Here is a 15,218-nt window from a genome sequence, read left to right as displayed (position 1 = left end):
GCGACAATTGTATGACATTTCTCTCCTTAATCACACACTCACAAACCCACACACACATGCTGGCAAAATTCTAATGGCGTACATCACGTACATGGAATTATTGGTTGCGTATTTAAAATTCTGGATTTGAATGCACGAGAGATCGAAAGCCAGAACAGCATGAAAATCAGCATATTCGAGAACCAATTTCTGTGAGCTTTAGAAAAATGGGCAGTGCTCAACCAAGCGTAATATTCGGGCAATAATCGTACTGGCATCTGGTGGAAGAGACCTAAGCCAAAGAATTTAAGTGGAAATATTATCCCCATATTGTAAATTTAAAAAAATTACAGTGGAGCGTTGTGGCCCAGTGGATAAGTCTCTGGACTTTGAAACAGAGAGCCGTGGGTTCGATTCCCAGCCAAGGCGTAATTTCCTTCAGCAAAAAATGCATCCACATTGTGCTGCACTCAACCCAGGTGAGGTGAATGGGTACCTGGCAGGAATTTATTCCTTGAAATGCGTGTGCTCTGTGATCTGAGTAATTACGGCTGCCTAGCTAAAGTGGGATACTAATATCCAAGTCCTTTGGAAGCGCATAGAGACATTATTCATTATTGTGATATGCGCTATACAAGAGCTGTTTATTATTATTACTATTATTAAAATGCAGAAGTGTTAACTTTTCCATAAGCACTGTGTAGCAAGTTAATTCTGCTTGTTGATAAGTCACTTGACCTGGAAAGGAGAAACACTAGACCTAGTCGCCATACTCTCTGTTGTCGTGTGGGCGTTCACATGAAGAATAACAAGGTTTTCAAAGAAGCCACATTGTCATAGACTGGTCACGTACTCACGGCTTTGCTAATCGGAGCCTACAATTTAGTTTTGTAAAACCAAGTTCCCACTGTCACGAGTTGCGCCACGATTCAAACGGCGTGGGCCTTTTTTATCGTGGGGTAATCGTAGTGATTTTATCAGATCGCATCAGATCAGTCTTAGCAATTAATCGTATTGATCGTCGAGTAGTTTTGAATGGTTCAATTTTTTTTCGCGATCAGTTACGAAAGGCGTTTGTAAAGGATCGCACGACTGGAAAAAGGGGTATAAATTAAGGAATGTTCGTGTGCATGATATTAAGGCTGTTGAAAATGATTTTACTTTTTCGTGCACAAGTCCGTTCACTCCCTCTCTCTTTCTCTCTCTACCTAAAGGAAAGAAACTTTCACTCCCGGTGACCTGAAATCATCATCTCCGTCATCCATCATGCATTCGATATCTTCGACCACGGAACTCAACCCCCATCGTCTGCCGACCCCGGCTCAGACACCATGCCGGCATCACAACAGTCACCTACCCGGATACCTATCCGTACCGGGTCTCACGGCAAATGGTATCGGGTCCGATCTTTCACTGATATCCGGAGTTAGTAACATTCCCTTACAGGTGAGATATACGGATTTCTGTGAATTTGATTTCACAAAATATTTGGCACGCGAACATTCTTTAACACTTGATTGGATTACCTGTTGTGCGATGTTATAGTAACTGACCATCCCGATCTTACATCGAAAGCTCGAATTTCACGCTAAACGTTCGCAGATTTGCTGCAAAAAGTGTGGCAACCTCAAAATTCAATAAAATGAAATAAAAGAAATCCAGGAGCTGAAATGTTTTGATAAAGCTACCTACGTTCATGTATTCCATTATTCGTGAGGAATATTATCTTCAAAAACAATTTCTCAGAATACGAAGAGATTCCGGGACACTATCGTATACAATGTTTTCTTTTTTTTCTTTTTAACAAAGTAGAAGACTTCTGTCAAAATGGATAGATTCTATTCGTTTGAATGAGAAGATACTCGTATTCGAACAGGGAACGTCTAATTACTTAAGGTATATTAGATAACTATCTAAATCTGAGTAGATTTTTGGGTTACACTTCGTAATTCCGAAGCTTCGTAATTCCGAAGGTTCTTTATTCCGAAGGTTCGTAATTCCGAAACACGTAAATTGCCTATACCTCGATGTTCGTTAATCCGAAAACGAAAAAGGGTTCGTTAATCCGAACATTTGTGGCGTTATTCCGAAGGTTCGATAATCCGAAAACGAAATAAGGTTCGTTGTTCCGAAGGTTCGATAATCCGAAAACGAAATAAGGTTCGTTGTTCCGAAGGTTCGTTAATCCGAAAACGAAATAAGGTTCGTTGTTCCGAAGGTTCGTTAATCCGAAAACGAAATAAGGTTCGTTTTTCCGAAGGTTCGTTAATCCGAAAACGAAATAAGGTTCGTTTTTCCGAAGGTTCGTTAATCCGAAAACGAAAAAAGGTTCGTTAATCCGAAAACAAAATAAGGTTCGTTAATCCGAAAAATGAAAACCGTGAAAGCAGAGGCAGAGGCAAGGGGGAGGGGGCGGGGGACACTGTTGCCGTTCAATAATTGTTTTGAGGATGGGAAGGCAAGGGCGGCCGAACGAATTTTCGTTTGGGGGGTAAAGCCAAAAAATGAAACTCATACGTCAAAATGGACACTTTGGTGATATTTCCCCTTAAGATTATCATCTGCTTGAAGTCATTGTGTGTTTGATAGTGATTAAGTAGAGAAAAACCTTTTTTGAAGTGATTTCTTATTATGGCAAAACGTATGTTTAGGCTTTATTTTCGGGAGAGTGTAATGACCGAGCGGCTTGGTAAAACAAATTCAAAGGTGAAGTTGTAAAACTTTTTTTTGGGGGGGTCAATTATTCTTAAAATGGCATAATTGCGAGGTGTTGCGAGCGTGAATCACAAGCTAAAACTTTAGGGTATTTCAATAAAAAATGAAAATAAGTTTTTAAAAATCCGAGCAGATTTCTGCTGTCATTAAAAAGATGTGCATCTAACTAAAAAATTAACACGAGCGCAAAACGCAGCTTAAACATACTGACCAGAAAAGGAACCTGTTAAAGAAAGCATTTAGTGACCTCTTTAGGATGCATATTTCACCAATCGAATGAGAGTGCGAAGCGCAAGCTGAAAATTTGCAATATTCCAGCCTGAAAACTTAACTTGTATACTTTAAAAAGAATATTTTATTTCGAAAAAACACGAAAAACGGCATATTTATTTTTGAAAAAGGAACTTTCCCATTTTGGAAAATATTCATTTCCCTGTTTTTTATTTCATTTTTGGGGTGCAAGTCCCCCTGCCTCCCTCCCGGCGGATCCAACTTTCGTCAAGTAGGGGGGGGCAATATTTTTTCAGCCACATTTTCCTCGATCGGCAGCTTAAAGTTGATTTTTGTTTGTTTCTTTGAAAGGGTAGTCCTAACAGTCAATAATTAGCTTTATACTTATAAAATAAAGTAAATATTTAATAACATGATAAACCCTTTTTAAATAATGCGAGCGCGAGCTATATATTTTTTTAATATGATGGGCAATATGTTTGTGATCTTCAAAACGAGATGCCTATGTAACTAAATTTAGATAATAACTGCGAGCAAGATCGCAAACAGAAATTTTAAATATATAAGCTCTGACCTGACATGCCTGATCTAAAGGGGACATTTAAAGAACTTTTTGCAGTTAGCCATGAAGACGATGCGTGTTTCAACCAGTGGCGGCGGAATATATTTTCCGGGGGGGCAAAGCCAAAAAAAGGGGCCAATAGGGGCAATTTGGTGCAAACGTATATTTTCACCTTGAGATTATCATCTGTGTAAAGAGGTTGTGTGTTTTGTAGTAATTGAATTGAGCAAAAAAATTTAAGTGATCACTGATTGATAAATTATATATTTACGTTTCATTTCTGCGAGCGTAGCGAGCAAGCGGTTTGGGGGGAAAGAAATCAAATCTGAAGATGCAAAATTCGCCTTTTTGGTCAATTACTGTTAAAAGGGCATCCTTGTGAGATGTTGCGAGCGAATCACGTGCTCAAACTTTTGGAAATTTCATGTAGGCCTAGAATAATAATGATATAGATATTATTTACCCAGGGAAGCCACTTCAGTTCTGAAAACTGTTCTCCCAGCTATCATTTTTTTTTACAAGAATGCTTAGAATGTCCAGTTTTCAGGTTGGAAAATCGGAAAATTTTGGCTCACGTTTCTCGCTCGCATCAAGTATTGTTTATTGAGGAACTCATTCTATTCCTGGTTACAAAAAATATAAAATGTCCAGTTTTCAGGTGGAATATCACAAATTTTAAGCTTGCGGTTCGCGCTCTCATTATTTAGTTCGTGAGATATATATTCTATTCATGAGTCACTAAATGCAGTCCTTAAAAAGATTACTTAGAAGCCTGTTGCATAAAACTTTTTACCTGAGAAAACTCTGGTAAAAACTGAAAACTAAGGTTAGTCTGATTTCCGCCATTGACTTTAGCACAGGGCAAAAACTCCGGTAAAACAACCTGAGTTTTCTCAGGTAAAAAGTTTTATGCAACGGGCCCCAGGTCAGTATATAAACAAATTACAGCTCGCCCTCGAGTTAATTCTTTAGAAAGATACACATCTTTCTCACGATTAAAAAAACTGCTCAGAATGTTTAAGTTCACGTCTTGTTACATGAAATGTCTACTAGTTTGAGCTTGCGATTCGCGCTTTCAACATCTCACAAGGATCATTATTATAGTATTATTTTTATTTTTATTACCAGCAGAAGCTGTTATTAAAAATGACATCCCCTCCAATACAAATCCTATTATCTAGAGGTTACTCGCACGCGACCAACACACTTGATCCCCTGCATCTTTAAACCATTTGCTTAGGCAGCAATTGCTCAGATAAAATCGAAATTAGCCTATGCTTGATCAGGGCGCCTATTCTTAATGAAATACATGCTTTTGGCCACAACACATGCATGCATCATCGATCGTCATTGCATAATATCGTGTTATCTTGTAATGACAACACCGTTTTTGTTACCAAAATGAATAATTTTTCATTTTCGGAATTATGAACCTTATTTAATTTTCGGATTAACGAACCTTATTTCGTTTTCGGATTAACGAACCTTATTTCGTTTTCGGATTAACGAACCTTCGGAATTACGAACCTCATTTCGTTTTCGGATTAACGAACCTTCGGAATTACGAACCTTATTTCGTTTTCGGATTCAAGAACCTTCGGAATTACGAACCTTATTTCGTTTTCGGATTGACGAACCTTCGGAATTACGAACCTTATTTCGTTTTCGGATTGACGAACCTTCGGAATTACGAACCTTCGGAATTACGAACCTTCGGTAATACGAACCTTCGGAATAACCGAACCTTCGGAATTATGAAGCTTCGGAATTACGAATGTATGCGGATTTTTTAACAGTAAACTGTTTAATCCATCCACACATGAACTTCAATTAAACGATATACTGTCAGAAAGCTTTTGAATATTTCAACATCATGTGGCATACTTATATCCAAATATATTCTTGGTCAAATCGCAGCGATATTTTATAAGGTCAATAAAGAGAAAATGAATAGGAAATTGTAATATCCCTCAGACCTCTCCCCCCCCCCCAAAAAAAAAGGGGGGGCACGTGGTAATTTTTCCCTACGCCAGATTTTACATATTTTACGTATTTTACACACATCATTTCTAAAGAGCACCTTTTTTTAATCTTTTTTATCATCGTTTTTTTACAGCTCTTCAGCGAAGGGCAGCGCATCACCGTCAAGGAGCGGGAATTTCTCGAGGCTGCGGAGAAGGGCGACAAAGCCACCATAGTTCGCTGCCTCCAGGGAGAGAATCCAGTCAACGTGAATGTCAGTAACCTCCTGGGGCGCAGCGCATTGCAGATGGCGGTAGATAATGAGAATCTGGAGATCGTTGAACTCTTGCTCGCACAGCCTGATGTGGAAATAGGCGATGCTCTACTCCAGGTAAATTGAAAGACAATCAAGTTCTCCCCTGAAATAGGCCTATATTTCAATCTCTTTCCATCAGCCACTATCAAAGTCCAATAAATACAGGCGAATTACAGGGTTTGGGGTCTTTTTTCTTAACTTGCGTGGAAAAGACTGAATCAAGTCATGAAACCATTGTGATGGTTACTATAAGAGTTGTGACCATAACCCGATCACCCATTCAGAAACAAGAATTCAGGAATTGCTCCTACATTGTGTGATTGAAATAGAACCGTTTATTTAATTGGCCCTGTATTACCTTTCATAACCATTATGTCATTCATTAAAGAAAATATTGAGGGTTTTTTTTAATTAAGATTTCGCACTATACCTCCATTTTCAGTCCCCAGATGTGTGAGGACATCTGAAAACACACGCACACAAAGCATTTTCACGTCTGACATCAAAGAATTGTTTTTAAAATGTCACTACATAGTGAGGACCACCAACTTCACACACAGAGGATTACTTGAAATTTTACTTGCAACCGAGGACATCTCATAATATCATCGTGAAACGAGGAATTTTCACTTTACTCATAATGGGCGAAAACATATACATGTAATTTTGTACCGCGGACATTCACAGGATGCTCACTTTGTTGTGTGTCCTCGGTCTAAATGTGAAATTCGGGTCTGTTAGTGCCCTCGTTTTCTACTCGCTGTAGTAGTGCATGTTCATATCCCCATTATCCTGGACGCATTTTTTTCAATTCTTCTTCCTGGTCTTTTCTTCCTCTTTTCAAATTGTCTCATTTCCACTGCTTGAATTGTGCTTGTTCTACAGTATTACATTGTACGTTAATATTTAATACATTTTCGCTGGCATAGGGGCAGTCGCCCCCCTGCCCCCCCCCCCACATCAATGTGATGCGGCCCCTGACGTACATGTTTCTCGCTTGACACTTTCCAAGTGCCCCTCTAAGTCGGTAATATAGTCATACCTGAAGCCATATCTCAGTCTTATTTTGTTTTTAGAGCCAATAAGGGAAATTGTATCTAGGGGACGGAATATGCATTATGAAAGCAATAAAAACGATTGATGTGAGGAAGCTAGATGTAGGGCATGGCAGAATCTGAGATGAAGGCACACAAGGGACGATCATCTAGGCCAAGCCGACTTAAGAATTGAATTGATTAAAATGAAATGTATCTCGCGATAAAAGGTATATAGCAAAAAGATATGCGATTAAGAATTCGGCACGTGATCACTAATTTCCCGCGAAAAGTAATATATTTCCCGCGCAAAGTAATTGCTCATGATATAAACATCTTCAATGCTAATTTATAACGTATTTTTCCTTGAGGGGCGTCTGAGGCCGAATGTATTTGTTATCATGGAAACGAATCTCGTATATCTCTTCAATCAATATGGATTTCCGTATGCCAAACTGATATACAACGTCAATCTGATGTTTACTATATGAGCGACTTTGTAGGGAAATCACACGTTTCATTTGCTTGTATGGCGAATAAATTAGCTGCAATATCGAGTGGTCTCTACGCTCGAAATTGCAGATGACTCGGAGTTCAATACGTGTCTTCATTAAGTTTCATCTTGTAGCAGGCAGGAAATTTAAAGAATCGATTTTATGAGAAATCGAGGCTGTCGACAAAGTTCTGATAGATCTGAAGATCGAAAGTGCGCCTAGATTTTTCTTCTGATGTATGTTGCTTGCGCTCTTCATATGGATAAATGCTGAAAGATTGCTGGAATATCAGAATGAAATGATCATTTATCTAAGCAGTTGCGTTTTTATTTTGGTGCAGGCGATACGCGAAGGAGTCTACCGCATGGTAGAGATGATGGTAAACCACCCGAGTATTTCCCGCCAGATGCTCGGGGAAGGATGGGCGTCGGCCAACAAGTCCCGCCACCAGGAGAGCTCGGACTACTCGCCGGACATCTCGCCGGTGATCCTGGCGGCCCACTGCAACCAGTTCGAGATCCTCCAGCTTCTCCTCACCCGTGGCGCCACCATCTACAAGCCACATCCGTGCGTCTGCGCATGCGCGGTGTGTGAGGAGAAGCAAAAGCAGGACAGCCTGCGCTACTCACTGGACCGCATCAATACTTATCGCGCCCTCGCGAGTCCGGCTTGGATCTCGCTGACAAGTTGTGATCCCGTTCTCACTGCCTTTAAATTGAGCTGGGAGTTGCAGCGACTGGCCATGCGGGAAAATGAATTCAAGGATATCTATTTGACGCTCAGTGAGCAGGCAAAAGGTAAGACTAGATCACGTGATAATGAAAAAAGAAGCAACATTGACGTTGTAATGTCGCGATGACAATAATAGGTATTAAGAATAAGAGTGGAGATTATCAAAATTACGATGGCGTTGATAATGATGATAATGGTGTTGATAATGGTGATTATGATAATTATAAAAACGAATAAAATGTTGATGATGATAATGATGAAAATAAAAGAGATAATAATGAATAGGATGATAATCATGATAACGATAATAATTTTTAAAAAGGTAAGATGATGAGAAAATGATAATGATGATACTGAATAAGATTTGTATGGTGATAATGACGGTGATAATGACGAAGATGTTTATGATGACGAATTTAATGACGATGATGATAATTATAACATTTATAACTCTGGCAGCCTCGCCTGCATTACGCGATTCAGTATGGCAGCAGAGCTGACTTAAAAAAAACGACTATAGAATAATCATTCACAAAAAGCACCATTGATATGATGAAAAAATACTACGTTCATTGACCCTAAATGAAATTTGACCTTGATCGCGTGACCAAAGACTTAGCGCAAGACGATCAGGGATTCTTGATTACACTTATGTCCATATTTCATGAACTAGATCCATAAACTCTCAAAGTTATGATGGCAATTCAACAAATACCCCCAACACGGCCAAAGTTCAGGGACCTTGGTCATGTGACCTGAATTTCACACAGGATGTTCACTGACGCTTGATTACTCTTATGTCCAAGTTTCATGAACTAGATCTATATACTTTCAGCGTTATGACATCTAAAAAACTTAACCCCGGTTAAGATTTCGTTTTGATTCCCCCAACATAATCTGAGTTTCTTGACCCAAAATTACCTCTGATCTTGGTCATGTGACATAAAACCCTCAAAAGATGTTAAGTGATACTTGATTACTCTTAAGTTCAAGTTTCATGAACCAGATCCATAAACTTTTAAAAGTAATGATGGAAATCAACAAATACCCCCAACATGGCCACAGGTTAATTAACCCTAAATGACCTTTGACCTTGGTCATGTGACCTGAAACTGAAGTTTTGATGACATTTCAACCGGCATTTCAAAATCTGAACCTTTGGTTAAGATTTGATGTTGACGACGACGCCGCCGTCGGAAAAGCGGTACCTATAGTCTCGCTTTGTTATGCAGGTGAGACAAAAAAAAAGTAATAAGATGTTGTTGATGATGATGATGAGAATAAAACTGATAAGAATGAATAAGATGATGATCATGATAATGATAATAATTATGTTAACGATGGTGACAATGAAAATAGTGAATAGGATATTTTTGGTCTATGGTGATGATGATGATGCTGAGTGTGGTGATGATGATGATGGTAGTGATGATGATGGTGGTGATGATGATGATGATGGTGGTGATGATGATGATGCTGGTGATGATGATGATGGTGATGGTGATGGTGATGATGACGATGGTGATGATGACGATGGTGATGATGGTGATGATGATGATGGTGATGATGTTTATGATGATGATGATGTTTATGATGATGGTGATGTTTATGCTGCTGCTGATGATGATGATGATGCTGAGTGTGATGATGATGGTGATGATGATGATGGTTATGATGATGGCGATGATGATGATGGTGATGATGACGATGGTGATGATGGTGATGATGATGATGATAATGATAATGATGATGATGATGATGATGGTGATGATGATGACAATAATAATGATAAAAAAATAAGATATTGATGTTGATAATTACTAAGAGGTTGGTTATGAATATAATGGTGAATAAGATGTGTGTGGTAATGATAACGACGATAATAATAATGATAATAATGGTGGATACTTATATAGCGCACATGCAGGTCCACCTTTCTTTGCTTATGGCGCTTAGACCTTGTACAGCCATGTAAAAATAATCGATAATTGGTACAATTTTTGTCTCACCTGCGAAGCAAAGTGAGACTATAGGCGCCGCTTTTCCGACGGCGACGGCGACGGCGGCGGCGGCGGCGGCGGCGGCGGCGGCGGCGTCAACATCAAATCTTAACCTGAGGTTAAGTTTTTGAAATGACATCATAACTTAGAAAGTATATGGACCTAGTTAATAAAACTTGGCCATAAGGTTAATCAAGTATTACTGAACATCCTATTAGAGTTTCATGTCACATGACCAAGGTCAAAGGTCATTTAGGGTCATTGAACTTAGACCATGTTGGAGGAATCAACATCGAAATCTTAACCTGAGGTTAAGTTTTTGAAATGTCATCATAACTTAGAAAATATATGGACCTAGTTCATGAAACTTGGACATAAGGTTAATCAAGTATCAATGAACATCCTGCATGAGTTTCACGTCACATGACCAAGGTCAAAGGTCATTTAGGGTCAATGAACTTTGGACGAATTGGGGATATCTGTTGAATTCCCATCATAACTTTGAAAGTTTATGGATCTGATTCATGAAACTTGGACATAATAGTAATCAAGCATCACTGAACATTTTGTGCAAGTTTCAGGTCACATGATCAAGGTCAAAGGTCATTTAGGGTCAATGAACTTTGGCCGAATTGGGGATATCTGTTGAATTCCCATCATAACTTTGAAAGTTTATGGATCTGATTCATGAAACTTGGACATAATAGTAATCAAGCATCACTGAACATTTTGTGCAAGTTTCAGGTCTCATGATTAAGGTCAAAGGTCATTTAGGGTCAATGAACTTTGGCCGAATCGGGGGTATCTGTTGAATTACCATCATAACTTTGAAAGTTTATTGGTCTAGTTCGTTAAACTTGGACATTAGAGTAACCAAGTATCACTGAACATCCTGTGCGTGTTTCAGGTCACATGTCCAAGGTCAAAGGTCAATGAACTTTAGCCGAATTGGGTGTATCTGTTGAATTACCATCATAACTTTGAAAGTTTATGGATCTGATTCATGAAACTTGTACATAAGAGTAATCAAGTATCACTGAACATCCTGTTCCAGTTTCAGGTCACATGATCAAGGTCAAAGGTCATGTAAGGTCAATGAACTTTGGCCATGTTGGGGTTTTTTGTTGAATAACCATCATATCTCTGTAAGTTTATTGGTCTAGTTCTTAAAAAGAGGACATAAGAGTAACTATGTATCACTGAACATCTTGTGCGAGTTAGAGTAGTATGCAAAGTCAGCACTGCTGCTATATTGAACCGCGTGATGCAGGTGAGACGGCCAGAGGCATTCCACTTGTTTTTACAATAAATGCATTATTACATGTGTATGAAGGTTGACCATGCAATATCTTCCAACCCTGTCTTATTACATCATTTTAGCAATACGATGGTGTTATTACTAGCGTTTAAATGGAAAAGTTTGGGAGTCATGCCCCCTCTCCCCCCCCAAAAAAAAAAAATAATGATAATAATAATGAATGATTAAAAAAATAAAATAAAAACAAATAAATAAAACATTAGAAAAATCACAACTAAAAAATGGGGAAAGAAAATAATGTATATGATATCGTTAAAATAAAACTTTCGCCCCTCCTTATGAAATGAAGAAGTAGGCACCAAGGATATAAAGATAAAAGGATAAATTTTGAAAGGAATGAAGGAATAGAGTTTCACAGATGACATGAAATGAAATATAATAATTCCGAGATTATGTTGTTAATGTCGATGTCGTTAATGAAATTGATTTATTGCTGTTTTGATAATACAATGGATCATAAATTTATGATGACGCATTCATTTTTTTAAATCCACACATATTGCCTTTTACACAACACAAATTAGGTGCAAATTAAACATTTAGAAATAATTACTTGAGAGAAAAGTGATTGTTGATATTTCTCAAGAAATGAAAAAGCAAAGGATAAAAAATATGATGGAACGGAAAGAGAAGGACAAAGAGATAAAGCTGTGAATACGAAAAAATAACAAGGATTCCAAAAATTCAGTGATATATAAGATATAATGCAAAAACTGTTTCAAACGTTGCAATAAATGAATTAATAGGTAGCGAGTTTTCGAAATCGCGACGCAGAATGAATTCCAGAACACAGTAAATGTATTGAAAATGCCCGTCAAATGACAAAGAACAGCTGATGGGAGGTCTTTGTCAAGAAATTGTGAACCGGATCAACAGTTTGGTCGTTAGTTTAAGAGCTGAGGACAAAAATGTAAAATATGGCGTGTGCACAGAATCCAGGTGGGTGTTTCATAAAGGTGTTCGTAAAGTTACGCACAACTTTACGCACGACTGGAACATGTTCTTAGGTCATAACTCAATTACACAGGGATATCACATAGCACAAGAAAGGATCACCAGTTGTGCGTAAAGTCATTCGTATCTTATGAACAGCTTTATGAAACACCCACCAGGAGTAAATCACTGTTTTTACTCACTGATTTTCGATAGACTAGTTTGTTGTGCTCTGTCATGAAGGGCATTCGACAATAGATTTTCTAAGTTCTTGAATTTGTTTTACGCCGTGGAAGCAAAAACATCTTCATGGAAATTCCTCCCAAACTGGTTGATACAAGCCCGTATACTCCTCTGAATTCGATCGCGTTAATTATGTTGGAAAATATATAAGGGACATTTAATTACGTCTGTACATATTCTGCGACGACAGTCGAGCTTGTTTCCTTCTGAAACTCAATCTCATAAAATGATCCAAATATTGTTCACCTTAGCAAAATTCAAGTCATAGTGGTTGTGTAGACATATCTACTACAAGTATATCACTGAACCCTTACTTTAGTAAACAGCTTATGATTGGCAAGGAAATTTCGTATTCAGCTCGCGCGGTACACTTGTTTTGCGCATGCTATTTTGACCAATTGAGACAATAAAGGTGGGGGTATATATCCACCCGTTCCACTCGCCTTCCCCCTTTAAAAAGTAAATCTTCGTGGTGAAAACCTTCTCACCTTCTTTTTTATCACTTTCGCCTATATAGGCCTACATGGTAATAACTCCCTCTCACACCCTCAATTTGTTTTCCTTTGAATGCTTTATTATGAACGAATGGAACATAATAGAGATTATAGAAAAGGAAAATTTATAGGTCTGAAGACATCAATCATAAATGAATTATTGTCATTTTTTTATCATTTATGAATATTGTGAAAATAAACTCACGTAAAGGAAAGGAAAAAAATCCCTCAAAGTCATACCTATAGTGAACAAGACTAGGTTAAACAGAATTGAATACAATGAACGTCAAGGGCGGGCGGCATTGAGGGTAGTTTACTCTGTGATGATATGACCCAAAGATAACTTTAACTGTTTCTTAAGATAGGAAAGTTTGTTTATTTTCATTCGACTATTTCACGTCGATCCATATTTTTTCTTTTTTCGTCGTTGTTTTCGTCTTTGTTTTATTTCATAATTTAAGAAATCAAAAGGGTAGTTGCCCCCCCCCCCCCGTAGAGCTACCCATGCTTTATAATTCTGAATTGATTAACGAACCATGGTATTTTTCAGTTTACATGTACAAGTGATTTTTGGGGGGGTCTTGCTTTTTTTCTCTCTCTTTTGCACATATTTCGTTGATATTCATGTTCACTGATCAATCTATATCTCCACTACATACATGTACATCTTCAAATGTTTCTTTTACTGATAAAGTTCTCAAGGTTGAATGGAGTTAACCGTTATACTGTTTTGTATGTGTGGGTGTGAGGGCGTATGTGAGTGTTTGCTTTAATCTACTTTTTTTCTTCTTTTTAACAGTTTTCTAAATTCTATATATAAATCAATTATCATGTACAAGCATTTGTAATTCAGCATTTAGCTGCAAGTAATATATAATGCACTGGTATCAATGAGACACATAACTATTTTAATTTCGTTAATTTCCACATTCAAATTCAAAGATAAAAACATCAGCAAATGACAAGCAAGCACATATTTCACATGAAATGACAAAAGCTGAAAATGATGGAAAAGGGGTGCTATATTATTTTTGATTATAGTAGAATCTCTTACTTTATTTTCTCTCTCGTCCGAACAGCCTATGCCGTCGATCTTCTCGAACAATGCCGAAGCTCTGAGGAGGTCATCGCCCTACTCGACAAGCAGAGCTCGGAGGATGACGACGACGAGGGTTACGGGTCGGATGAGATGAACAGCGGGAAACTCACTCTATCCCGGCTCAAACTAGCTCTGAAATACGAACAGAAACAGGTCTGCCTGATTCATATTTGATTAAATATCGATATTTGATTTATTGTAATGTCGCATCATGGTTTAATTCGCGTGATTGCCCTTTTATGACAAAAGATCCGATGGAAGAACAGTGAGACGTGTTAATGCCACTGAATTTTGATTTCCTCCACATCATGCATTGATGGTTGGTTTTTAAAATGATTCATATGAATTTTATTTGAAAATACACCATAAACTTAAAACGAATGATCACTTTAAAAATGAAGACTCTTTCAATTCACCAAGACCCAATTCATATATAGGCCTATATTAATATAAACTCAAACGACTTAACATATTAATCTTTCCTTACCCTTCTATCAGTTCGTAGCACATCCCCACACGCAACAGCTCCTGGCATCTATTTGGTACGAAGGTCTACCGGGATGGAGGCGGCGTAACTGGTTCGTCAAGAGCCTCATCTGCTGCGCTTTGATCTGCCTCTTCCCCATCATGGCCCTCTACTATCTGTTATTTCCTCGGACCCCGATAGGGACGTTGCTGAGGTCACCGTTCATGAAGTTCTTGAACCACAGCGCCTCCTTCATCTTCTTTCTCCTCCTCCTCGTCATGGCGTCGTCGACCGTCAGTGTGAACTCGGACCGGGGTCGCGCGCCGGACACGACCGAAGGTTTCATCCTCATCTTCGTACTTGGTAACTATTTTGATTTCAATCTTGGGTAGGACTGTAATAAAGAAATTTGACTTCAGATGACTGTAATGCCATGGTCACATTTGTTCTACGGCGGCCGTACGGCGAGTCTAAAACAGCCGTTTCAACATTTTTTGTCCAACTTCATATAGGTGGTTTGAATCAAAATTTATAAAACGGCTGTTTTCGACTCGCCGTACGGCCGCCATAGAACAATTGTGACCATGGTATTACTAATGGCGACCTTCACCGGGGTCTTCTCAAGAAGAACAATTAAGCT

At 38.4% G+C, this 15,218-nt stretch overlaps 1 protein-coding gene across 1 annotated transcript in view; it reads left to right on the top strand.

Moving 5' to 3' along the window:
- The first annotated feature begins 1,196 nt into the window (after positions 1–1,196).
- Positions 1,197–15,218, top strand: part of LOC121410396 (transient-receptor-potential-like protein) — a 28,829-nt gene continuing 14,807 nt past the window's right edge. The window contains exons 1-5 of the mRNA XM_041602456.1: positions 1,197–1,425; positions 5,604–5,840; positions 7,634–8,090; positions 14,093–14,265; positions 14,611–14,941. Coding sequence (XP_041458390.1) covers positions 1,246–1,425; positions 5,604–5,840; positions 7,634–8,090; positions 14,093–14,265; positions 14,611–14,941 — 1,378 coding nt within the window. The 5' untranslated portion in view covers positions 1,197–1,245. The remainder of the gene's footprint in view (positions 1,426–5,603; positions 5,841–7,633; positions 8,091–14,092; positions 14,266–14,610; positions 14,942–15,218) is intronic.

The sequence above is a fragment of the Lytechinus variegatus genome, chromosome 1, assembly GCF_018143015.1.
Source record: "Lytechinus variegatus isolate NC3 chromosome 1, Lvar_3.0, whole genome shotgun sequence".
Lineage (NCBI taxonomy): Eukaryota > Metazoa > Echinodermata > Echinoidea > Temnopleuroida > Toxopneustidae > Lytechinus > Lytechinus variegatus.
The sequence above is the reverse complement of the archived record's forward strand: the minus strand, read 5'-3'. Positions and strand labels throughout refer to the sequence as shown.